The 26728-nt window shown below is 43.0% G+C and overlaps 1 protein-coding gene across 1 annotated transcript in view; it reads left to right on the top strand.

The window, feature by feature from the left end:
* The window catches only part of LOC126251317 (esterase FE4-like), a 149928-nt gene that overhangs the window by 5361 nt on the left and 117839 nt on the right, over nucleotides 1-26728 (top strand). The window contains exons 2-3 of the mRNA XM_049951646.1: nucleotides 14258-14389; nucleotides 16226-16370. Coding sequence (XP_049807603.1) covers nucleotides 14258-14389; nucleotides 16226-16370 — 277 coding nt within the window. The remainder of the gene's footprint in view (nucleotides 1-14257; nucleotides 14390-16225; nucleotides 16371-26728) is intronic.

The raw sequence follows: 26728 nt of genomic DNA, 5'->3' as shown, positions 1-26728 counted from the left end.
GTAAAGGTTAAAACGAAGAGGGACAAGAAGAAACAACAGAATTCAGAACCCTTCTGTGTGTATTGCGGCGAAAGAGGGCACTGGGGCCAAGACTGCCAAAAGATTGTAAGCTTGCAGGCAAGAATCGACGCCCTCAAGACAATGAACCGTTGCTTTCTGTGCCTGAGACGGGGCCACAACAGAAATCAGTGTTTCAAACGGGGAAAGGCGTCCTGTGCGAAATGTAAGGGGGAGCATCACATTTCTATCTGCAGTAGCCATACCACAACAGTAAATAAAATTGAAACTATGACTTCTAACTTCACATACCTGCAGACTGCTCGTGTGAGTATCACAGGACCCACTGGTAAGAGCAAACAGACACGTGCCATCCTGGACACAGGGAGTCAATCGAGTTTCATTCATCATTCACTGATCGAATCTCTCCAACTAAGTGTCATTGGAAGCACTACTCTCGAGGTAACTACTTTCGAATCCAGTTACAGTTCATCACTCTCACGGAAGAAGGTGCAGTTTAATATGATGGGATGCTCCACTAATTCCCACATATCAGTGACAGCCTTTGAAACCACAAATAATTTTTCACAGCAACCAACAGTGCCACAAGATGTAGGAGATATGGTCTTGAGGGGTGGTACACCACTCGCAGATCCTAAAGGAGACACTGAAGATCTACCTATTGAGATCCTGATTGGAGCTGATTATTACTGGAGAATCGTGATTTTGGAACAACCAATCAAGGTATCACCATCATTGGTTCTTCTCCCAACAATCTTTGGATATGTTCTCAGTGGAAACAGATCTAGCACCACCGTCAACAGAGCAACTGTCAACTTTATTCAGGGCAGCTGCAGTGATATATCTGATGAGTCAGTGCGCCGATTTTGGGACCTGGAGACAATCGGGATAACAGGACATCAAGAGCGAGCATTAAAACCCATGGACCACCCTATTTATCAGGAATTCCGAGAATCATACTGTGTGGAATACGGTCGCAGAGTTGTATCTCTGCCTCGAAAGAAGGATATGCCTCTCTCCTGCAACCGCACAACTGCTGAAGCGCGTCTTCGCGCCTTACGACAAGCTGTTAGGAGAGTTCTTCACTCTTGTCTACCATGCAAGATAATACACAGTCGCCGGTATGAAGAGATGGAGGCCCCACTACCACTGGACAGAGTTCAGCCTTCAAGACCATTTGCAGTAACAGGCATCGATTTTGCCGGACCATTATATATCAAATCTGGACATCAAACAAAAAAGTCCTACATGGTCCTATTCACATGTGCAACAACACGGGCCATTCATATTGAACTTGCAACTGACATGTCCACTGACAGATTTTTGTTGGCCATGCAACGCTTTGCAGGACGTAGGAGCCTACCAGTCACTGTCTACTCAGACAATGCTACAACATTCCATGCAGGCAACTCAGAACTGGCAGAGCATTTCAAAACCATGCAGCATACTGACGTACAGCTCTACTGTGCCCACCATGGAATCACTTGGAAATTCATACCACCACGTGCGGCTTGGTGGGGAGGCTGGTGGGAACACATGATAGGCTCAGTCAAGCGCTGCCTGAGGAAAGTTCTTGGTCGCACCCAGGTGGATGAAGAGAGCTTAAACACCACCTTGATCAGCATAGAAGCCGCAATAAACTCACGACCCATCACTCAAGGAGAGAGTGACACTGCACTGACGCCAGCTCACTTTCTAAATGGTGGGAAATTAGTAACAATTCCATGTGGGCCAGAGCCAGCAACTAGAAAGGACCTTGCCAAGGAGTTCCGACTCAGACAAAAGGTCAATGACGACATCTGGCGCAGGTGGAAGACAGAATACCTCCTGCTGCTAAGACAATATCATGAGGTGAAGGGATACCCTTCGCAGAGGAAACCGAGAATTGGAGAGGTTGTTCTGCTCCAAGAAGACAGCAAACCACGGCACTTGTGGAAGAGGGCTGTGGTAGAAGAAGTGCGGCATGGCAGAGACAGTAAAATACGGTGCATCATCCTTCGCCAGCCAGATGGTATGAAGATCTGTCGACCGGTCCAGCTGGTCATCCCCCTCGAGATGAACCAGGGTGGGGAGGATGTCGGGGAATGAAGACTCCTACGCCATCTGTTGGTGTTCTGTTAAGTCTGTACATTGTGCTGCCCTCTGCAGCGGATATATTTCGAGTAACTGTAAAATGGACGTGTGAGAATAAAGGTGTGTGTGAGCAGAAGTTTTACTGTGTCCTTGATTTCACTAGTGTGTAGCAACAACTCCAGACGTAACGGGTCGCCTCAGAGTTACAGGGCGCGCGAGCGTTGGCAGCGTCGCGATTCCTCACGGAACGCGGGCAGGACGAACGATGCCAATCGTCATCATTCGCCGAGAGTAAATCAAAGACACCCCCGGGAGTTTAGAAGATATGGTAATGACCAGAGATATTGGAGCAATTATAGCGGACCTAGGAACGGTAGTCGCAACCGACCACAAAATAATTATCGAACAAGCGACAGCAGGGGTGCTGTAAACAGTACGGGTGGTCCGCCATTGGGTGTTGAAATTCGTCCCGCAAACCCGCGTCACAATCCGCCACATGACCCTAATCAAAGGGATCAATGACTAGCGGCTGACTCGGTTGGCGACAACTTAATGAGGACCAGTGATATTGATGTGCATTTGATAGAGGAAGACGTTATTATGGAAGATTTCTTGAGGGAGGGCCACAGTATTGGTGTGCCCGCGGTAAACCCAGTCGCTTCTGTTTCGTAAAATTACAGTGCATATTTTCCAATGTTTTGATTCACTCTGGTGTGATTAAAATTAAAGTGTATATTTTCTATGAATTGTAAAGGGTCCCCCAATATGTGTGTAGTTATTTCTACTTGTCAGCAGAAAGGAGTAGTGTTGTGCAGCTTCAAAACGTCTGAATGTGAATGATTATGAGGTTCATATGAAGCGTTTCCTATTACAGTAAGATGGCTTTTGTTTTTTGATGACTAAAAAGGTATCGGGTGTGTTGGCGTGGCGAGTCAATGGTCGTAAGGTAATTCTTGATGATAAATTACAGTTTTAGTGTTCTTATTCCCCTTAGGTGAGCATGATTCAGTGAGATTTTTCAAATGCACTGCGATGTTAATGAAGCCACTTGGTGACTTGTAGGTGAAGGACATGTGTATGAAGGGAGATTAATAGTGTTTGATTTTCAGAGTTGCCATCTTATAAGATATTTGGAGAGTGTAACTTGCCGTCACATACTACTAGGTACGGTTGAGGACACCAGGGTGTGAAACCCCAGAAGACGTATATGGAAACAGCTTATAACCTCAAGCAGCTTGATATTTAATAGAGAATCAATGCGACTACCTCCAAGCTAAAATAACATGACGGTAGGTGAGGACCCCTGGGGACATGTGGCGAGTAAGTGTGTAATCATTATGAGTATCTTATGATAGCAGTAAGTTGGGTACTCATGGCCCTGGACAATGGATTTCTTTTGACAGTATTTTTTTATGTACTTATAGGACGAAGTGTTTATGTGTTTGCTAATAGGATAGGATGATTTTTATTTTCATTTTTATGCCCACTGACCTTTTGCATTAGTCTGATGAATAGATGTTGAAACATTTACCATTCCAGATGTGACTTGAATGAACCTTCTGTGTCTCATTAATCATAACTTCTATTATGCAATGTCCATAGAAAAGAAGTCTCGGAAATTTTTCACAGATCAGCAAAACATGCTCTGCAAACCTTGGAGGAGCAGTCAATGAACAACGATATGGGTATTGGTGTTGAAAGGAATGTTTTGTTTATATGTGGGAATTGTAGTCGGGCTATATGGTGATGGTGACTAGTACGAGCTGTGTAGATTGTGCGTGAGAGCGTAGTTAGGAGTAGGTAGAGTTTTGTGTCTGTAGCTAGCAGCGGCGCCAAATCCTATCCAAATCCTGACCAAACCTTGTACAAGATATACCCTGAATGATTGACAGCAGATGTAATGCTGGAACTATATTTTATAAAAAGGATTTTTTGTTTGTTTGAATATTGGTTATTTAATTTTCTTCGTTGTTCTTCTTATTAGTAATGTTAAGAAGGCCCTTTTTGTCAAGTTAATTTTGGGCACTATTCCATGTATTGATCAGGAGTGAGAAACTCCGAAGATTTTGTGGTAATCTGTACACATGATATTTTGTAACGATCCCTGTGAGCGCAGTTCTTAAGTGGGTGCAAGGCCGCCTAGGGAGCCTCCGCCTCAGAAAGCACAGGGCTTGGTCCACCGGCAGGCGTTGCCGAACCCTGGTATCAACGGCGAAGCAGTGATGCGGCGAGCGGTCACAGCTGTTTCCCCGTCAGAGGGGAGGGGATGCTGGTCTTCCCCCAGGTGCCGGCTCACACCGGAGCCCGCAGGCGTGTCACCACGGCAGCGCCAGCTGATGGCCGGCGTTCCACCCCATGCGCTAGTCATCTAACAAGCGAAAGGGAAAGTATGACGCACACCAGGCGAGGCCGCCGATCCCTGAGCGCCGCTAGTCCAGACGGCTGCTGCGGTGAGGTAACGCCCACTGCCCGGAGGGACGCGGGTCCCACCACTGACGCATCAGCTGAGACGCCGCAAAGAGGTGACAAGCGGGTCTCAAGCCCGACACCTGCACGAGTTTACGTCGACCTCGATGCGACGCAGAAGAGCGCGTGTCTCCCCATTGACACGACAGGAGACGGGGGCGTGTGTCGGTAAAACACATTCCTCCACAACACACGGATGACGACCGCCAAGCCGCCTTCTCGATGATGAGGCAGGGCCCACAAGTGGCGATGTCCTGCAAATCTGCAACGCCGAACCATCCCACAGTATGGACGCAGAGGGTGGAAACGGGCACGAGGCAACGTCGCGGGGTGCTGTCTAGGATGAACAACCTGGGTTACAACGGACGTTACAATCAACGCCGCTGCGAACTCCCCAGTTCAGTGTTGTGGTCCCCTAGTAGCTTATCCTCCAAGTCGCCTTTAGAAGAGACGCCCACCCCAGCACCTAAAGAGAATATCCAGTGAAACAACCATGTGGCGAAACTGAAAAATGACAGCGTGTCAACGAGTTGATTTCTGGATGTGTTTTTGTACTCATGTCTTATTTTCCATAGGTGATTATTTACCAGCTGTCATACCACTGGGTTCATTAATGATTTTGTATCACTGTATTTGTTGTGAATATTGTATTTTGAACTTGCATGTTTTTATATATGTCAGCACCAGATGATACTGCTTTGGTTCGTGATAATGATTTTGCATCATTGTATTTGTTTATATATTTATATATATTATGTACCTCTTCACCTATGTCTCTATGTTAACTTTTGATAGTTGGTTAAAGCAATTTTAAAATAATATCTCATGGTTGTGGTCGTAGTAGGTCAGATGACATGATGTTAGCGTAGTATATCACGCTTAATTTAATTTGTTCTGTTTGCTTTGCGGACCGCATGAGGTCACAATTATTGACTAAGATCAGATAAAGCTCACTTGGATATAAGAGATTAATCAACTCCTTTGTGCTGCTGTTTACTGTTGCAATTGTTACTCGTTAGGGTATGTTTGTTTCGAAGACTGTTGGCGAATCTCCTAGCATGGCGAGAAAATTCGCGGCACAGTCTTCTCCGGGACGTTTGGGGTGATGAAAGGGTCCTGTAGCCACCTTTCATTGCCAACGCTCGTAGTGGTCAAGTCGGCAGAAAGGTTTCCGCTACTTGGGAGAAATCCACCTGCGTTAGGTTGGTGGCGGAAATGGCATCCTGGGGTTTTCCGGTCCACGCGGAGCGTGGAAGAGGCTGGAGAAGCGGGAGGCAGTCTGCCGCCGGTACGGGAAGCGTACACAGCTGTGCTCCAGTCGAAGAAGGGTGAGTTGGACTGATCGCGTGGCGCGTTGTCACATAGAGAGGGGAGCTTTTAGCTTTTGGTCTCGAATTTCGTCTTATAAAGATTTACTTGCTGGGTTGCAGCAGGGAATGCAAGGCTTTTGTAGACTTTCAGTTTGATTCCCCATGCAGTCTTGACTTTGATCCGTGAGAGGAACGCAGCACAAGGGAGTTGCATATGTTGAAGTGCCCTCGGTTCAGTGTGAATGTTTATGTGCCTACAACTGTGTGTGTATGCTTCTAATCTTTTCCGGATCTTGGTAATTTTTGTGTATTTGTGAATTTTCTTTGTCTCATGTGATTAAAATTTGGCCACGGTCCATAGAAATTGTCTCCGCGGACCGAGTGGGCACGCGAGTCTGTTATGAAACGTATAGTATTTCACAAGCAATTGTACATAGTTAGCATGCAACAGCAGTCTATAGATGCACTACATCAATGTTTTAAGGAATAAATAATTTTGCCTTCAATCTTATCTTGTGTACCGATGTTACGTCGCCGTTACCTTCGCCATTTACCTTGTAGTTTTCCTTGTTGGCCCACCTATAGCGTTTCCATGTGCACAGGTGTAGTGATTAGTGTCCCTTTTTTTATCTGAAACAAATGCTCTGGAATAGATCGTGTTTTCACGAATCTTGCTGCAGGCTGCACTTACGCATGGTGTTCACGACCTATTTACTTTACTCAATATTTGATTCACGGGAAGAATGCCTGGATCATATTAATAACTACATCCCATTCTTTATCAATGACTTTACAATGAATGTTCTTTTGTGAGTTTTTCTTATTAATAAATAAAGTAATTTTCCGACTCAGTGCTACTTCTTCTTTGTCGTGTGGCTAGAGTTGGTGGCGACCCTATCTTTTATATTGATTTCAGTGTCAAGTAGCATTTTCTTATTCAAAGTGCGCGTGGCTCTTTTAGCTATCAGGATACATTCAAAGGGCGCTTCATGCTTCTTACACATAGCGTCCTTTTATTCACGCTACTTACACTATGTATGCACTTATGATAACCGCCTTCATTACTTTGGTTACAAAGCAGACGACAAAAATAAAATATAACTTATTATGTAGATTGAAGGTGGAGGGGTATAAAGAAAACGAAAGGAAATTATTAACTCAGCTGCATCGGGACTTTATGCGGAATGAGAGGCGACGGGAGAAAACGTGTGCCGGCCCGGGACACGACAGCGGGATCTCCTGCTTACTAGGCAGTTGTGTTGACCACTGTATCACAAGACTACAGCGTTTACCGTAATTGCTTGGTCTATCTAGCCACGCTCACACCTAGCGCCACCTGTCCGCAGTCGCGTCCCTGTCCTTGACGTCCGTTACTTCGAGAATCTCGCAGGAGGGCGAACGAAATGTACATCAGCACTGAACATTTCGATTCATTGCCCGTCGCTGTGCATCAGTTATATGAAAGCGTGGTGTGGATGTGTTTAGTTATATTTTATAGGAATTCGTGGTGTTTGTTCATGTGGACATATTCCTGTAAAATACTACCGATTTAATATTGTTATCATAGAAAAATTGTAACATGCACTATAAAGACTGTGTGGACATAATACCACGACAGAATTTAAATATCAATGAATTTATGAGGGAACCTGTCGTTAAGATTATGCAATATTGGCTTTTCATATCTTAATATTTAGCTGTGAAGCAGAATCTAAGAAATTCAGACGTCTTCTCCCTTAAATATTTACACCAACGCATTTCTCACCGATAAAATGAAAAAGTAGTTGTCATGCAACCAGAAGTGAACCGAACTTCTCAAAACATGATAATGTGACACCAGACACGACTAGCCGTGCCTGTGTTTCAATGGATCGTACAGAATTCACCTTCTACGGTAGCTGAGTGAGCTGACACCTTAAGCTAGATCAGCATTCAGTCCGTTCTTTGATCCCCATCTCCTACCAGCGCCCCCCCCCCCCCCCTCCCATCCCTCTCTCCCTCCGTTAGAGATAATAGTTTTTCCCGTGAATTTTTTTAAACGTTCCAGAATAAATGAGTAATTATGTACGAACGAGATAAAATTGTGTTAAAAAAGACAGACTATGTAAAATTTTAAAAAAATACCATGCGTCAAATTTAAAGTGACCAGTGGTTTAAGTTGACAAAACTTGGATTGATAGATACTATACTGTGAGTAAATGCCTGAAAAAACTGGATATTGTTTTCGAAAAGAGAACTGAGATCTGAAGCCCTAGAGCCCATTTCCTCTAGTGGTTACGTCTCAAAGCTTTTGAAAAACCCTTCTCTTCCCACAAGAGAGTGTCCCCAATTCATCAACCACATTTGGAAAGTGTTACCTCTTCTGCCAGTTCAACCGATTTCATTAGCATCATGTTCGCTTGTAGTGACATTGATGTCTTCACCGTAATCCTGGTAAGGGCCCTCACAAGATGCAGGTGAACCAAGCTTTTTAACCAGATGTTACTCCTCGATAACTCCTCCTTCTCCTGGCTTGTTACAGACACAGCCTGGCACTCCAAGGCGTCCAAAAGAAGCAAAGAAAATGTTACCCAGAAAGATAGACTTATCTTGCATATTAGTACAGAATAGTTAAAGCAAAAGAACTATCTTCCAGAATGCAAAGATCAGGCACTACACCACGGTTGTTGACATGAAGTACTTGCAGCTCAAAATGCCTGGTATTGAATAAGAAAGGAAAAACGGATGAACTAGAGAAGAAAGAAAGAAAACTTTTAAGAAAAGCCTTGGACCGCAGAACAGGAAACTAGGGTACTCGGAAGAAGAGGAAAAATGAAGACATGTTTAATCAGAAGGAGAAGATCACAGACAGTACACGCAAGACGAGGCTGAAATTTTGTACGCACTAGTTCAGAATGAGTGACTGCAGATTGACAAAGAAAATTTTGAACTACGTCACCAAACTAGGTGGCAACATACGAGGGTTGAATGAAAAGTAATGCCTCCACCTTCGTTAATTGGGTTTGGGCGCAGAAATAATCCTTAGAATGTGATCTTTAATTACCAATATTCACTTTTCCACATAATCACCAGCTAGTTGGATACATTTCTGCCAACGATGAACAAGTTTTCTGAAGCCCTCACAGAAGAAGTCGACACTCTGTTCCCGAAACCACAGTCTCAAAGTTCTCTCAACATCTTCATCAGATGCATAATATATCCCCGCATATCGTCTTTCACTATCGGGAAAAGATGGAAGTCAGATGATGCTAATTCTGGACTGTATGGAGGAAGCCGTACGGTGGTGAGATTCAGTCTCTGAAGTTCTGCTGTGGCGGCACGTGAAGTGTGTGGTTTGGCATTGTCATGGTGCAGGAAAACATGTCCCTTTTCCTTTCGGACCCTTGTTATCCGTAGTTTCAGAGTTCGTAGCGTTGTGATGTAACGCTCTGAATTTATTGTTGTCCTTCCACGATCAAGGATGTTGTGGTGTCACCGCCAGACACCACACTTGCTAGGTGGTAGCCTTTAAATCGGCCGCGGTCGATTAGTATACGTCGGACCCGCGTGTCGCCACTGTCAGTGATAGCAGACCGAGCGCCACCACACGGCAGGTCTAGAGAGACGTACTGGCACTCGCCCCAGTTGTACAGCCGACTTTGCCTGAGATGGATTACTGACAAATACGCTCTCATTTGCCGAGACGATAGTTAGCATAGCCTTCAGCTACATTTGCTACGACGTAGCAAGGCGCCGTATTCAATTGATATTGAGATTCTATTAATGTATCATCAAGAGCGATGTTCTACAAATGTGGATTAAAGTTAAGTATTCCAGAAGCTACGTACTTTTCTTTATAGCATTCATTACGTATCCTGTTTCAGATCTCACGCCAGCCTGCGTGAGTTTAAGCGCGTGCCTTTCGGCTTCCTCTCATTGTGTCTAGGCTGTCTTGTCTAGACACAACAGATGTCAACATGGATGACACCATCTGCGTCCCAGAAAACTGTGGTCATGATTTTTCCAGCTGAAGACTGCGTCTTGAATTTCTTTTTCTGGGGCGAGTCTTTGTGTCGATATCCCATAGACCAATGTTTCGTCTCCGGATCGTAATGGTGTACCCACGTTTCGTCTCCTGTCACAATTGAATGGAGAAAGGCGTCACCCTCATTCTCGTAACGCAAAAGGAGTTCATGGAAAATTTTAAGTCTGCGTCCTGTCATTTCAGGAATCAGCATCCGGGTTACCCATCGTGCACAGATCTTCCGATAGCCAAGCAAAGCAATAATGTGACCCACATGTTCTTGTGAAATGCTTATTGTGCTTGCAGTTTCTCTCTGAGTGATGCGACGATCGTCCTGAATCAGTCTGTCAACATTTTGCTTGTGAAACTCAGTGGCTGCTGTCACAGGCCGTCCAACTCTTTGTCAGGCAGGTCAGATGTTCCCGCCTCATTATCTTTAAACTCACTCGCCCAACGGCGCACAGTACTCACATCAACACAATCACCATAACCTGCTTTCATTCTTGGATGAATCTCTTATGGGGGTGACACATTATGCTGTCAAGAATTCAATGACTGCACGTTGCTTAAATCGCTCTGACCGACCGTCTGCGTAGGGTTCCATACTTCACACTGTAGCAACATAACCGTTCAATGCTAAGGCTTCCCGCCAACTGGAGCTGTAGAATGCTGCCAACTGTCGAAGTTACGAGGGTGGAGGCATTACTTTTCAGTCAGCCCTCGTAGTAGGTTGAAGAAATGAGAAGGGACATTGAAGAAGTTGAGATCGGTCAGGAAGAGATCGTTGATAATGAGGTATTTCGAATTAAGGTTGACAATTTTATGGGGTTTCAGAAAAAGGGAAGCACGAGGACCTAGATCAACTTGACAGAGGAAATGAAGGGGATCAAGTGTTTCCCTTCGTCCACAGTAGGCCAAATTCGAAAAAACGCTGTGAATAAATGTTGGCACAGTGTAGAAGGAGTTTTGATAGAGGGAAATGAGGGCCAGTGTTTAACTGTTGCGCTGTACAACACTGCCCACTGTTACTAATGCCCTCCCTGCTTCTCGGGCGCTGACACCCTTGCCAGGTAAATAGTTTGCTTTGCACGTAATAATGATTTGTATTTAATCAGTACGGCCCGTGTAGTTTGACATCTTAGCACAAGAACTGAAGACTTCGCTATTTTGTTCATGAGCATAGGCCCGTCAGGACTTGAACACTTTATTCATATTCGATAGGTATTCTCAGAAGCTCGACATTAGAACAAAGGAATGGCAGTGTTTCATGACTTCTACAGAAAGTAGGCGTAGTTTTTAAAAACTTTTAATTCACATATCTCAACATAATTTTAGTACGATTTGAGAATGAATCCTTGAGCACATCAGACGCAGCAGAATAAATTATATATGGACATCAACCACGTATTCATAAATGTTAACTGGTTTACGTACTGATGTGGTAGCGTGGCTCTTAAATATGATACATTCACTGGTCACGTGTGCCAGTTGTCATACGACGAAGACAACATTACTTTTACAGTCATATCCGAACAACATGTATAAGTTACCATCGCATTACCCATACACTTGCCTGCTGCCGATTTATGGCAAATTGGATAAGTACTATGCAGCTGTATGTCATATTCGACAAAATATCTCTGGTTTTACGTTTTTACAACTACATTTGTTAATCTAACAGTTTATCCTTGTTGTTATTTTATCATTTTAATAAATGTGTCTAGAGTTTACTTTAAGCGGCAAATTTAAATTACTGGTCTACTACAAATGATACATTAGTTTTCAACGCTCTACATTTACCAAAGTTTTACACGTACAACTATGATTGATGCACAAATAGAACTGTAAACTCACCATGTCTGTAGTATTGTGCACTCAACAAATTTGTGTGAGTGCAACTCTGGTCACACCACACACGTCCAAAATGTAGACAAGTTCATTCCGTACTTTCCGTAGGAACATCTTGTCAGCAGTATAGATAGCACAGATGCGTTCCTTGAGATTTTCTAATGTGTGTGTGTTTTTTTTTCTTTGCATTTGGGGGTGGGGGTGGGGGGTGGAGAGCGGAGGTGTTCGTAAATACGTTCCGTAATGCACCCCAAAAGCCGGCCGGAGTGGCCGAGCGGTTCTAGACGCTACAGTCTGGAACCGCGCGATCGCTACGGTCGCAGGTTCGAATCCTGCCTCGGTCATGGATGTGTGTGATGTCCTTAGGTTGGTTAGGTTTAAGTAGTTCTAAGATCTAGGGGACTGATGACCTCAGCAGTTAAGTCCCATAGTGCTCAGAGCCATTTAAACTTTTTTTTTTCACCCCAAAAGGAAAAAGTCCCAAGGCGTTCAGTCATGCGGGCCTTCATCGTTACGGTAGTGATAAAATTTAATATTGATGCTACAGTCACGGCATGTCCCGTCCTGCTGGAAGACGAAATAGTCGTAATGAACAGTCAGTTGTGGAAGCGATCACAATTGCAACGTATCGAGGGTGTAGGTATCTGTCGAGTATTCAAACAGAACAAAAACGGTCCATACAGCTACGTGTACTATATTCTGCTGAAAATCAGCTTTAATTCTCAGCTGCTTCCTATACTGTGATGCAGTACTGAATGCTTAAAAAACTGCATTTTTAATCATCAACTGTGCAAATAAACCTTTATTCTCTACCGGTTTGGGTCTCGCGTTCCAGATGGAAAGGCAGTTCACCTGTCTCTTAGTTATTTCGAAAGTCCTCAGCGATACAATAAGTGTACATGACGATGTATTAAATGTCATGACCTTCAATAGCATCAAATTGGTCTTACAGTAATATAAAACCGAATGTGCCAGTCCCTTTACATTTGGTCGTGTATTATTGTAAGATCAATTTGAAGTCGTTTAAGGTCATGATCTACAATAGATGGTCATGCATACTTATTGAAACTTTGAGGTCTTTAGAAGCAGCCTAGGGAAAGACGAATTGCTTTTCTTCCCGTAATGATGACCAGAGAAACCGAAACCAGTAGAGAATAATGTTTTATTTCTACAGCTTATGGTTAAAAATGCTGTTCTTTAAGTTTCTGATGACTGTAGAAAGTCACCTAGCTAAAATATTAAAACTGAAAGTGCAGGCCATACTATTCCGGTTTAATTGAAGCACAGCTGCAGACAGTACGGTTTCATGTGCAACCGCCTTCGATAAATCTTCCAAACATCATGCTACAGTGTTTCAAGTTCATGGCATGCACGGATCGTTCATATTTTTAATCTGGGTACGAAATTTTCCTTTTTTCTACTTTATTGGATTTCGATTCTCCCCCCAGAGGGTGGGCGGCAGGCAGCAGCACAATACGCCGTTCTGCAGCCTACAGAAAAGTTAAAAAACAGAATTAGGAGATATGAGAACAATAAAAGCAGGTGATAAAACGGGGACTGTTAAAATTGAAACATGGAGAAAAAGATAGGAAAGAAAGTATAAAAAGAAACTGTCGGTGATGCTGATTAAAAGACCTAGTAAATAGACAGGCATAATTAAAAAACAGACCGACAGTCTGGTTTCTGTTCACACGAGATAAAAAAACACAACTAGCGACAGTATGGTGGCTGTTCGCAACACTGGCAGGGGACGCACAACGCCGAAAACTCACTGAAAACAGCGCTATAGAGGCGACACGGTGGCCGACGGGGGGAGGGAGGACCCGGACCGATGAGGGGGAAAGGGGGACCGGGAGGAGAAGAAAAGAAAAAAGGGGGAGTCGATGGAGGGAGGGGACATAGAAAAAGGGGAAAAGGGGGGGAGGCTAGACGGACGCGAGGAGTGGGAAAGGCAATGGAGGGCAGAGCAAAAAGACTCGGGGGAGAAATTTCCCTTCGCCCTCTCCACGGTTCTATAATTCTGACACACTTTGTCAGCCGGTGCTATTCTGTTTACAGTGACGACCAGAGTCCCCAAAATGTTGATATCAACACACAGTGGTCTGTCTGCAGGTGGTTTTTACCTTCTGAATGCACTCTACACTGTTGTAACTCATAAACATTTCGCACATTCCAACGCACAAAAGCCTTTCTCTTCCTTTGTCGCCATTTTTCCAAGGCTCTGCACTCGTAACGCTATCTGGTAGGCACCGCGCAAACTCGAGAGATTACGTTTCTTATTACACATCAGTCATATCTGTACATGCATTATCTTAGAAACTATAGAATTCTGATAACAAATGGATCATTTGTAGTATCTGTATGATTGTGATGTTCGTGTACGGTTTCTGTTGCAATGTTTTTTCACGAAGCTGTTCTGGCAAATAACAATATCCATGTTCGAGAATGTGATGAACAGTTTGTACTTTTAAAACTACATTGAAATGTGCTACGTCAGAATGCCTCACAATATAGAGTTATGTTTGATCTCTTTTTACAGAGTCCTCAACCACCGGAAGAGTGGGAATACATCCGTGATGCCACAACTCCTGGGCCTTCGTGTTCACAGTTCTCATTAGAAGGGTTGGAGGGAACCGAGGACTGTCTGTACCTCAATGTATTCACGCCAGAGGTTTGTTATGCTCCGCTGTATACTTTCTGTGGGGGCAGAATGTGATAAGTCAATAGTATGTATTAATATTACGATTCTACTGCATGTCCAGTATTTATGTCAGTAAGATAAATGATTACTATGCTTTACACCTGTTTCACCACAGCTTCTCGTGTTTTGCGTTAAACATATAAGTCGTAACGTGTAGATATTACTTAACCCATTCACTTCACTAATCTCTTTAAAAACAGGCTCATACGAAATGTGCAGTCTTTGGCAGTAAATGAAAGTATATGGGTCATATGGCTCCCCAAAGCCTTCAGCGTTTCGAGGGTTCTATAGGCATATTTTACACGCATATGTTACGAATAGGATAGGTCAAGAATCGATAGTCGTGCCCAGAGGACACCGAATGAGTGTTGTTGTTGTCAAATGCAATTGAGTGAACGTGAAGATTTTTGCTGTAATGGCGTAGCGGAAGCCGGAATATCGTACCAGTGTGATGGCCTTAGCCACCTTACTGGGAGGGCATGTATCCTGCAGGGCACTACTCTACCAGTCGATGTCGAAGCCAACCTCCAGCTGCATCAATAAACTCCCTATGTTCTGCATCTCGCGGAGTTCATCCTTCTTTGGGCCAAACACATGGAAGTCGGAAACTGCGAGATCCGTGCTGTAGGGTTGATGAGGAAGAACAGACAAGTGAACTTTAGCGAGCTCTTCTCAAGTGCTCACACTTGTGTAAGACCTTGCCTTGTCACGGAGAAGGAAATTCGTTTGCCTTTTTGGGGCGACGAACACGCTGAAGGCGTTTCTTCAATTTCCTGACGGTAGCTCAATTTTTCTACCGAGGCGAGGTGGTCTGGTACCAAACGGTGGATTTCGTTTTGTCTTCTTGTTCGAAGCGATGAACCCATGCTTCCTGTGATGATGTTTGACAAAAAATTGTCACTGTCAGCCTCGTAATCCGCAAGAAATTACGCAGAGACGGCCCTTCGTTGGTCTCTAAGTCTCCTGTTACGCCGGGAGGTACCCCGCTGGCACACACATTTGATAGTTTTATACAACATTTTTGAATTCCCAGTTGGTGGACGAGTGTGTCAGCAATACGAACAGAGACTTCCAGCTGAGCAGAGAGGTGTTTGATTCCGTGTCAGCACTTCCGAACAGTGCAGTAGTCACAGCCGCGTGCGGCCGCCGGGCACGCGAGATATCCGGCAGGTTTGTGCCATCTTGTCGCGGTGGTGACAGGCGGCCCGCCCAACGATTCACCGTGCTTTTTGGTCACTGTCAGATCTCCGAAGACATTCTGCAAACGTTTCTGAATCTGTGCACTTTCCTTTACGGGCGTCATTCTGAAGGGTACGTACAGCGCCGAAACCTACCAGAACTTTATGAAATGAAGCGGGTGTATCCCGCGACGTCCCACAACAATTTCCCCACTTTCGCAGCCGAAATTGGCCGTGAAATAAAAAGAGTAGGTCCCTCAGGAAACCTGTTATCCCACAGCGATCTTTAGTTGCTATATATCCTCAAGTCATTTAGCAAAATATGGGGTAACGGATTTCTCTGCCTTTAACATTCGAAATATTGATTTCTTACAGGATCTGAAAATATAATTTCAGAAGGTTTGTTTGGCATCTAAGATATCAGCAAATAGTCACAAATGTTGTGTTGATGCCATAAGCATGTGCACTACAAAAGAAGAATTTACTTAATTTCATGCTAGATTAGAATCAGAGAGTTTGTTTCAAGATGCTGCAATCGACTTTGCTGCCGTAATAGATAATCGATTCCTTAAATTATATCTCAAGCAACAGTCCTAAATGAGTTTTTGTGATTGTTTTATTTTTTTAGTTACACCCTACGGAGCTCCTTCCGGTAATGGTGTGGATTCACGGTGGTGGTTTCATGCTAGGCAGTGCCACAACCTATGAATATGGATATCTTATGGACTACGACGTAGTTGTTGTCTCTATTAACTATCGTCTTGGTCCTCTAGGTAAGTACTAATATCGAAGGAGCTTTTTATAATGTCAATCAGCAACTGATTGTCGTTGAACTTAGTCGTTTATAGTAAAAAAAAATAGGTAAGGGGATTAGTGCTCAATCTCCTGCAAATTTATACTAAAGTAACGAAATTCATAAATGTTCTACATCACACATTACTGGAATATGCAAATTCAGGTATCGCCAGCAAGATGCACAGCAACCGTTGTAATTAGTGTGCAGACAAAACATAACAAGTGATGTATTTTTGTACTTGTCCAACTTGTGTATCTCCTCAGACGCTAGCAGTTTGAAATATTCACTGCCCTGATGGCAACACGTCGGAGGTTTCGAGCAGCACTCACCTCCATCACATCACAATGTGGTACGAGTTGCAGATGCAACTCAGAGGAACGGGCCATAGTATGTGCAAATGTCCATAAGGGAAAAGAGAGAGTGAAGAAAACACAAAGGACAAAACAGCGAGGAATAATGACAGAAGTGACACCAGAATCTACAGTACACAAAAATTAGAATCCATGCCAATTTCCTCAATAACTTGTTCGTTTGATGGAAAAACATGTCACAAATGTCATTCAAATTATAATATACGCCAATTTCCTCAATAACTTGTTCGTTTGATGGAAGAACATCTCACAAATGTCATTCAAGGTGGCTTTCGCAAAAACAGATCATGCAGTGACTTAATAAGCTTTATAGACTACCTAAGAAAACAATTACCTGGAACATAAACTATTAACTATCGATTTCTCTGATTATTAGAATCCATTTGGCAAGAGTAAGAGTAGTGGTATGTATGTGCAACAGACAATGAATAGTTGTTTCTGATGCCGGTACAGAAATGGAGACATATCATGGTCTCGGACAAATGCTTGCACACCTTCGCACAGTATCTACACTGAAAAGCCAAAGAAACTGGTACACCAGCCTAATGTCGTGTAGGGCCCCCGCGAGCACGCTAAAGTGCCGCGACACGACTAATGTCTGAACTAGTGATGGAGGGAATTGACACCCTGATTTCTGCAGCGCTGTCCATAAATCCGTAAGAGTACGAGGGATGGAGAACCATTCTCAACAGCACGTTTGAATGCATACTAGAAATGCTCAGTAATGTTCATGTCTGGGGAGTTCGGTGGCAAGTAGAAGTGTTTAAATTCAGAAGAGTGCTGGAGCCACTCTGTAGCAATCCTGGACGTGTGGGATGTCGCATTATCCTGCTGGAGTCGCCCAAGTTCGTCGGAATGCACAATGGCCATGAAGGAATGCAGATGATCAGACAGAATGGTTACGTATGTGTCACCTGTCAGAGTCGTATCTAGATGTCTCAGGGTTCCATATCACTCCTACTGCACGCGCCTTACGCTGTTACAGTGGGTCTACCAGCTGATAAGCAGGGTCCACGAATTCATGAGGTTGTCTTAATACCCGTATACGTACATCTGCTCGATACAATCTGAAACGACCAGTTACCTTGTTTCCAGTCATCAACAGTCGAGTGTCGGTGATGGTGGGCCCAGGCGAGGCGTTAAGCTTTGTGTTGTGCAGTCATCAAGGGTACACGGGTGGGCCTTAGGCTCAGGAAGCCCATATCGATGATGTTTCGTCGAATGGACCCTTGTTGGTGGCCCAGCATTGAAATCTGAAGTAATTTGCGTAAGGGTTGCACTTCTGTCACGTTGAACGATTCTCTTCAGTTGTCGTTGGTCCCGTTCTTGAAGGATCTTTTTTCCGGCATCAGCAGTGTCGGAGATTTGAGATTTTACCAGAATCCTAATATTCACGGTACACGCGTGAAATGTTCGTACGGGAAAATCCCCACTTCATCGCTACCTAGGAGATGTGTTCCATCTCTCGTGCGCCGACCAACACCACGTTCAGACTCCCTTAAATCTTGATAATTTGTCATTGTAGCAGCAGTAACCGATCTAATAACTGAGCCAGACACTTGTTGCCTTATATAAGCGTTGCCGACCGCAGCGCCGTATTCTGCCTGTTTACATATCCCTGTATTTGAATACGCATGCCTATACCAATTTCTTTGGCGCTTCAGTGTATAATTTCATTATTGTGAACTTTATTCATGTACGGCAGACGCGCTACGGTCGCAGGTTCGAATCCTACCTCGGGCATTGATGTATGTGATGTCCTTAGTTTAGTTAGGTTTAAGTAGTTGTAAGTTCTAGGGAACTGATGATCTCAGATGTTAAGTCACATAGTGCTAAAAAAAAAATAAAAAAATAAAAAAATATGGCAGACGATACTACACACATTGTTTAAAGTTAATTGCATTGTATTACGTACTATGCTTTCTGGACACGGGGAAATGACTTCCCTTAAAAAAATTTCAGTGCCTGATCTTTGAGAGGCTCTCGTGCTGAATAGATAACAGGGATTCAGTCTGAATATCTCTATAAGAATCACTAGCTTTTGACATTTAAAGGAAGTTAGCCGCATTTTGCTAAGATAGTTTATTATAAACAGGTAATGTAATCGTATAGATCTTGGGTGTAACGTGCCGTACACACCGAATGCCGACATCAATGGAAAACTCCAAACATTTCAGACGCTGTGATACCTATGCAAAGAACAAACGGGAAAGAATACTTAAATTTACAATATAATGACAGTAACAGCTGTGGTGTATGTGTAAGAACGTAAAACACATGCGAAACAGTTGGTGAGTAGTATTAGAGAAAGTAGTGGTAGCATATACAGCGAAATAAAAATATCGAAAAAGTTTACAGACATTTTATATGAATGAGGAAATTTTTGAAGTATAGGGCAAGAGAGAGAAACTCGTAGCAGTAATGGTGCCAGAATACGAAAGACGTCTCTCGACTATAAGGCAAAATAAGGAAGACTGAGGAATTTAATTGGATTTTTAAGTAATTTATAGACAATCTACATGAATATTTTGGTGAAGCTCAGCTGTAGCTCTCCTGTGGTTAGAATAACCCAGTAGTGATGTAGTGATGCAGAAACTGAGTGGCTAATATTTGAAGCTGAGCTGCATGAACGGGATTTGGTAGACATGATACTTCCTGGCAGTTAAAACGGTGTGTCGACTATGACTACAACTCAGGACTGCTGCCTTTCGCGGGCAAGTGCTCTACCGACTGACCTACACAAGGGCGATTCACGACGCATCTTCACGGCACACAGTGTTAATCTGCCACTCCGCAGTAGAGTGAAAAATTCGTTCTGGAGGTTACCCCCCAGGCTCTGACTAAGCCATATCTCCGTAATATCTTTTCTTCCAGGATTGCTAGCCTTCCAGGTTTCATAGGAGAATTTCTGCGAAGAATGAAAGGTAGGACATGAGGTACTGGCTGAAATAAAACTGTGAGGACGGGTCGTAAGTCGTTGTTATCCAAACCTAGCATAACGACCACATTCTGGAGTGTGTCACCTTGCTTTTGTAGCATTTCGTCGTAGCGCATGCTCCGCTGTATGAAATCCTAGGTTCTTGTAACGTACTTTACCAGAGGAGGTTGGTACATATCTTCTGCGAGTGCATTCATCAGGTATGAGATTTTATTGGCTCCTGCCGTATTCGGATTCACAGCATGGCATACATTTACATCTACATAACGCTAAAGCATTCAGTATGTTAGACCGTGTCGTTTCCCCAAGATTTTGAACCCTTTTCTCTATTTGTGGTTCCGCTAAGTGGATTTGCTGCAAATGTTTTATTGAGTTTGGCCTGCCATTTGTCTCAGCTATCGAGTCTCTTCTCGTTGTTCTCGAACCACTATTTCCTCCACTGTGCCGTCCAAGTAAAAGTACGTATTTACCCAAACGTTATGTCATCCCACCTATTGTATTTGCTGACTCTTTCGAATTCTTTGGGCCAGTTCGCAGGGTCCTGACCAATGTCTTCTACACTGATGGATGCCTGATATAAAGCTGACTTAAAGCTGTTTTGGAATTTCTACATCTAAGTCTACAGGACTACCCTGCAGTTCACAATTAGGTGCCTGGCAGAGGGTTCCATGAACATGCTGATCCGGGGAACAATGTACCGATTGTATTCGAGTTCCTGTCCGTGTAGGCGACGGCTTTTAGTTTGTCTGATTGGAGCCACGGTGATGCAGATGGTTTTAACTTTTTAACTTCCTTGGGTCTCCACCAAAAATATCACGTCTTGGAAATCTTGAATGTGGGTGTCGTTTGGCTATCCACTGCAAGTGTCTCTGTTTGACGTCACTTAGACGTGTTGTGCACCATGAAGATGAGATCAAATAATTGGAACAACAAAAGGACGTAACCCCTGAGCGAAGGAAATCCCGACCGGGCTGGAAATCTAACCCAAAAGCCTACGTTCAAGAATCTGCAACGCTATGCAATAAACCACAAAGTATCGGAATTACAATCGAGTCCAAATCCGACAGCAGAATCGTCACTGAAGTACCATACTAAATTAGGAGAGGGCCTCAGACACGATCAAACGATTCGGCTCGTATCTAGTAAGTGGCTTGTGCACGACCTGGTATGAAAGACTGTAAGATATTTTGGCTCATCGCCCTCTGGTTATGAGAAAGCACCTGTAAGTTTCATAACGTGCAACTGCAGGGATCGAGAGACAAATGAAAACTGAACATTTTATATCTTTTCTTATGGGGTTCTTAAACCTAAATATTCCGAGAAATCGGGGAATGAAACGTTTACGAATGCCGCTTATGAGCCGATAAGATAAATGCTGTTCAATTTTTCTTTCGTTTGTGTTTTTTCCTGAATTGAAATTAGTAAGAATGCGAAGGTTAATAAGGAATAGTAACGAGGTAGCCAAACAATTTTTTCAAATTACTTGGTTTAGTAAGGAATTAAAAACTTAAGCCTAATTCTAAGAAAGCAGTTCCATGTAAGAATTCTGCGATGACGAACATTCGTCGCACGTTGTCGCATAAAGAAGGAAAACGAACCCTTATCACAGTTGGTAGCATGAATTAAATAACGCACTCCGCACACGGATCAATATTCCATCACAACATGTGGCAAATTGTTATCTAAGTTTTTCTCTGCTTATAAGAGACTAATGATTAATTTTGTCTTAGTTTTTCGAAAAAGGTTAGTGGCTTAAGCGACTCGTTAAAAATATTTACATCAGTTGTTAGAAGTACGGGAAACTGATAAAGTCGATGTATAAAATGCATTCTGAAAACATTCTAAAACCATACGTTGCTGGTAACAGTATTTGTCTGCCGTTGGATTCATGGGGTGGACAATCTAATACAGTCATGCATGACAGCAAGTTTCTGTATGACGGTCAGCCGACTTGTACAGTAGAAATAATTTCATCAAATTGCACACCTGTGCGCCAGCCCTGTGACGTTTACTTTCATCGTCAAATTAAAAAAAAAAAAAATTATTTCAAAGCTTACGACTTGAAATCCGCGTCTGGAAACCCAACAGGAAATGTACATCCGCGCCGATGCAGCATAATTCATTACCAACTTTTAGCACCGATTTTTCAGGTGATATTATCTTATGCGTGGTATGCAACAAAATTAATTCCCGAAAAAAGTATTTTTAAATGTGAACCTAGTCTGTTTTCAGCCGGGTCTTCGGAAAGAACGATGTAGTTGCACGGAAATTGCATTCTTTAGGTGTTCTTGGTGCCGTCAATTTGCTTCAGTATTTGTGTGACAGGTCCATCTAGTTCTTCGAAGGTAAAGGAAGACGTAAAACAAAGTCAGGAAATAACCATTGTCAAGTGACCAGGATTAAATTTTTAGTTCTTTACTAATCGTAGTCGTTTGAGAAATTTATTTCTTTGACTCATTAGTATTCCTTACTGATTTACATTCCTTATTAACCCTCCTGTTCTTGCTGATTTCGGAACTGCAAAAACTTGCAAATAAAAAAATGTCTAGTACATTTGGCAACCGAATGCGGATTCTCTGCTTTCCAGCCAGATGACTTGACAGATTAGCAATTGGCGCTTGTTTTGAGGAGCGTTTGCCTTATGGCTATGTAAGTGAAAACCGAATAAGTTCCTTTCCTCAATTTCTAGGAAAATATGCGTTTGCAGACCAGAAATATGTAGGAAAATATGAGTTTGCAGATCACAAATGCGCTGATGAAAAACGTGCAGTTAACAATTATCTATCGATCCCATCAATTTTGAGTCGACTGAATTTAATAAATTTTCGGGGTGGTTTTCTCAAAAACGATGGGGTGTTGAGCAAAATACGAGTATCGTAGTCTTTCATTTTAATTTATACTCAAGCCATGTGCCAAATATCAAGTGGCGCCTGATTATCATCTGCCAATTGGCTAATTGCGCTACAATTTCTCTTCGAATGCGAGCCGGAAATCACACCAAATTCACGCCATTTCTCTTATAATGCGTGCTGGTATGCGAATAAAACGGATGAAAATATGTTTTGTAGCAGTCTCTCCGCAATAACTAAAAACCAGTGCTGAATGCTGAAATTATGTTCCTGCACTACAATCAACTCAGAAAATAGGGACACCGCTGTCTTCTGCTCCGCATGCTCTGCTGTGACGTCATCCTTCGCGGTCCCTATGGGTGCTGCGTTGCTCACAGCCCCAGGTCAGTATTGCCTTGTGCAAGCGTAGAGTATGAGGGAGTCTCGAGGAACAGCTGGTGTGAAGGCACTATGGCTGAATGGTCTACCGCACAGACACGATTCGTTGGCTTAGGTTCGATTACCACTGCTAGCAATAGTTCCTCTTCCATTTATTTTATCCCTCATAATTTTAAACGATTAATTACAAAGTTTAAATACATTTGAACAGTTTATTTTATGTACTCAAAATTAATATATTTAATTTAGTTACGGATGCTTGTAAGTCAAAAGGTTGTCTCATACTGTAGAACATTCGAAAATTTTGGCCTGAGCTACCATAACAGGTATGAGCACAATTGGTTGACCGTGTCTGAGGTCTTTGCCTTGTAAGCACTTAAAGCACGTTAACCTACTGAAGGCACAACAGAACTGAACTCCTGGACGGAGACTGCTGCTACTGTTGTTGTGGTCTTCAGTCCAGAGACTGGTTTGATGCAGCTCTCCATGCTACTCTATCCTGTGCAAGCTTCTTCATCTCGCAGTACCTACTGCAACCTCCATCCTTCTGAGTCTGATTGGCGTATTCATCTCTTGGTCTCCCTCTACGATTTTTACCCTCCACGCTGCCCTCCGATACTAAATTTGTGAACCCTTGATGCCTCAGAACATATCCCACCAACCAAATCTTTTCTTCCCACTTCTGTTCAGTACCTACTCGTTAGTTATGTGATCTACCCACCTAACCTTCAGCAGTCTTCTGTAGCACAACATTTCGAAGGCTTCTATTCTCTTCTTGTCCACACTGTTTATCGTCCATGTTTCACTTCCATACATGGCTACACTCCATACAAATACTTTCAGAAAAGACTTCCTGACACCTAAATCTATACCCGATGTCAACAAACTTCTCTTCTTCAGAAACGCTTTCTTTGCCATTGCCAGTCTACATTCTATATCCTCCCTACTTCGACCATCATCAGTTATTTTGTTCCCCAAATAGCAAAAGTCATACTACTTTAAGTGTCTCATTTCCTAATCTAATTCACTCAGAATCATCTGATTCAATTCGACTACATTTTGTTGATGTTCATCTTATATCCTCCTTTCAAGACACTTCCATTCCATTCAGCTGCGCTTCCTCGTCCTTTGCTGTCTCTGACAGAATTAAAATGTCATCGGCAAACCTCGAAGTTTTTCTTTCTTCTCCATGTATTTTAATTCCTACTCCAATTTTTTCTTTTTTTTTCCTTTACTGCTTGCTCAATGTACAGATTGAAAAACATCTGGGATAGGATACAACCCTCTCTCACTCCCTTCCCAAACACTGCTTCCCTTTCATGCCCCTCGACTCTTATAACTGCCATCTGGTTTCTGTATAAATTGTAAATAGACTTCTACTCCCTGTGTTCGACCCCTATCACCTTCAGAGTCGAAAGAGTGTATGTCAGTCAACATTGTCAAAAGCTTTCTCCAAGTCTAGAAATGCCAGAAACGAAGATTTGCATTTCCTTAATCTATCTTCTAAGATATGTCGTAAGGTCAGTATTGCCTCGCATATTCCAATATTTCTACGGAATCCAAACTGATCTGCCCTGAGATCGGCTTCTACCAGTTTTTCCATTCCTCTCCACGTAGTATTTTGCAGCTGTGACTTATTAAACTGATAGTTCGGTAATTTTCACACCTCTCGACTCCTGCTTTCTTTGGGATTGGAATTATTATATTGTTCTTTAAGTCTGAGAGTATTTCGCCAGACTCATACATCTTGCTCGCGAGGTGGTAGAGTTTTGTTAGGGCTGGCTCTCCCCAGGCTATCAATAGTTCGAATGGAATGTTGTCTACTCCCCGGGCCTTGTTTCGCCTTAGGTATTCAGTGCTCTGTCAAACTCTTCACGCGGTATCATGTCTCCCATTTCATCTTCATCTACGTCCACTTCCATTCATATAATACTATACTCAAGTACATTGCCCTTGTATAGACCCTCTACATACTCCTTCCACCGTTCTGCTTTCCTTTCTTTGCTTACAACTGGTTTTCCATGAGCCCTTGATATTCACACAAGTGGTTGTGTTTCCTTCGAAGGCGTCTTTAATTTTCCTGTAAGCGTTATCTTCTCTTTCCTTCGAAGATGTCTTTAATTTTCCTGTAAGCATTATCTATCAGAACCCCAAATGCCTCTACATCCTTAAATTTGTCCTCTAGCCATTCCTGCTTAGACATTTTGCTGTCTGACTCACTTTTGAGACGTTTGTATTCCTTTTTGCCTGCTTCATTTACTGCATTTTTATACTTTCTCCTTTTATCAGTTAAATTCAATATCTGTTGTGTTACCCAAGGATTTCTACTAGACCTCGTCTGTTTACCTACTTGATACTTTGCTGCCTTCACTGTTTCATCTCTCAAAGCTACCCATTCCTCTTCTACTGCATTTCTTTCCCCCGTTCTTGTCAATCGTTCTATAATGCTCTCTCTGAAACTCTCTACAACATTTGGTTCTTTCCGTTTTTCCCAGGTGCCACCTCCTTAAATTCCCACCTTTTTGCTGTTTCTTCAGTTCAAATCTACATGTCACAACCAATAGATTTTGGTCAGAGTCAACATCCGACCCTGGAAATGTCTTACAATTTAAAACCTGGTTCCTAAATCACTGTCTTATGATTATATAATCTATATGAAACCTTCCAGTGTCTCCAGGCCTCTCCCACGTAAAGAGCCTTCTTTCATGATTCTTGAACGAAGTGCTAGGATTAAGTTATGCTCTGTGCAAAACTCTACCAGGCTGCTTCCTCTTTCACTCCTTAACCCCATTGCATATTCACCTACTATTTATCCTTCTCTTTCCTTTCCTACTATCGAATTCCAGTCCCCCATGACTATTAAATTTTCGTCTCTCTTCACTATCTGAATAATTTCTTTTATCTCATCATACCTTTCTTCAATATCTTCGTCATCTGCGGAGCTAGTTGGCATATAAACTTGTACTACTGTGGTATGCGTGGGCCTCGTGTCTCTCTGGGCTACAATTAAGCGTTCACTACGCTGTTCATAGTAGCTTACCCGTGCTCCTATTCTTTTAATTCATTATTAAACCTACTCCTGCTTTACCCTATTTGATTTTGTATTTATAGCCCTGTATTCAGTTGAGCAGAAGTCCTTTTCCTCCTGCTACCGAACTTCACTAATTCGCACTACATCTAAATGTAACCTACCCATTTCTCTTTTTAAATTTTCTGACCTACCTACCAGATTAAGGGATTTGACATTCCACGCTCCGATCCGTAGAACGCCAGTTTTCTTTCTCCGCATAATGACATGCTCCTGAGTAGTACCCGCTCGGAGATCCGAATGGGGGACTATTTTACCTCCGGATTATTTTACGCAAGAGGACTCCATCCTCATTTAACCATACAGCAAAGCTGGATGCCCTCGGGAAAAATTACGGCTGTAGTTTCCCCTTGCTGTCAGACTGCTACTATTTATACACAAATCGAATATCCCTGAATACATAAACATTACAGAAATAACGTATTTCTAGAACCTTCGATAAATCGCTGGCGGTTGGATTTGAAGTGGTACAGTACGCCAGACGCCACTTATGTTAAACGTTACGGCACACTGCTCTGCATGCAGCAGAACTTGTGGAAGTTTTATAAGCTTGTTAACTCTCCTAGATGTTTCCGACACAAGTGGAGGCCTTCGTGACTGTTTCATTCAGCTCTTACAAACAACGAGTACTATGTGATTCAGCTGGAACCTCATGCTTTGTGAACGGAATTCGAAAGCTCCAGCTTACGTTATTCTTGAAACTTTTCGCGA

This window comes from Schistocerca nitens, chromosome 4, assembly GCF_023898315.1.
Source record: "Schistocerca nitens isolate TAMUIC-IGC-003100 chromosome 4, iqSchNite1.1, whole genome shotgun sequence".
NCBI classification, from domain to species: Eukaryota; Metazoa; Arthropoda; class Insecta; order Orthoptera; family Acrididae; genus Schistocerca; species Schistocerca nitens.
This window is presented reverse-complemented; position numbering and strand designations above follow the sequence as displayed.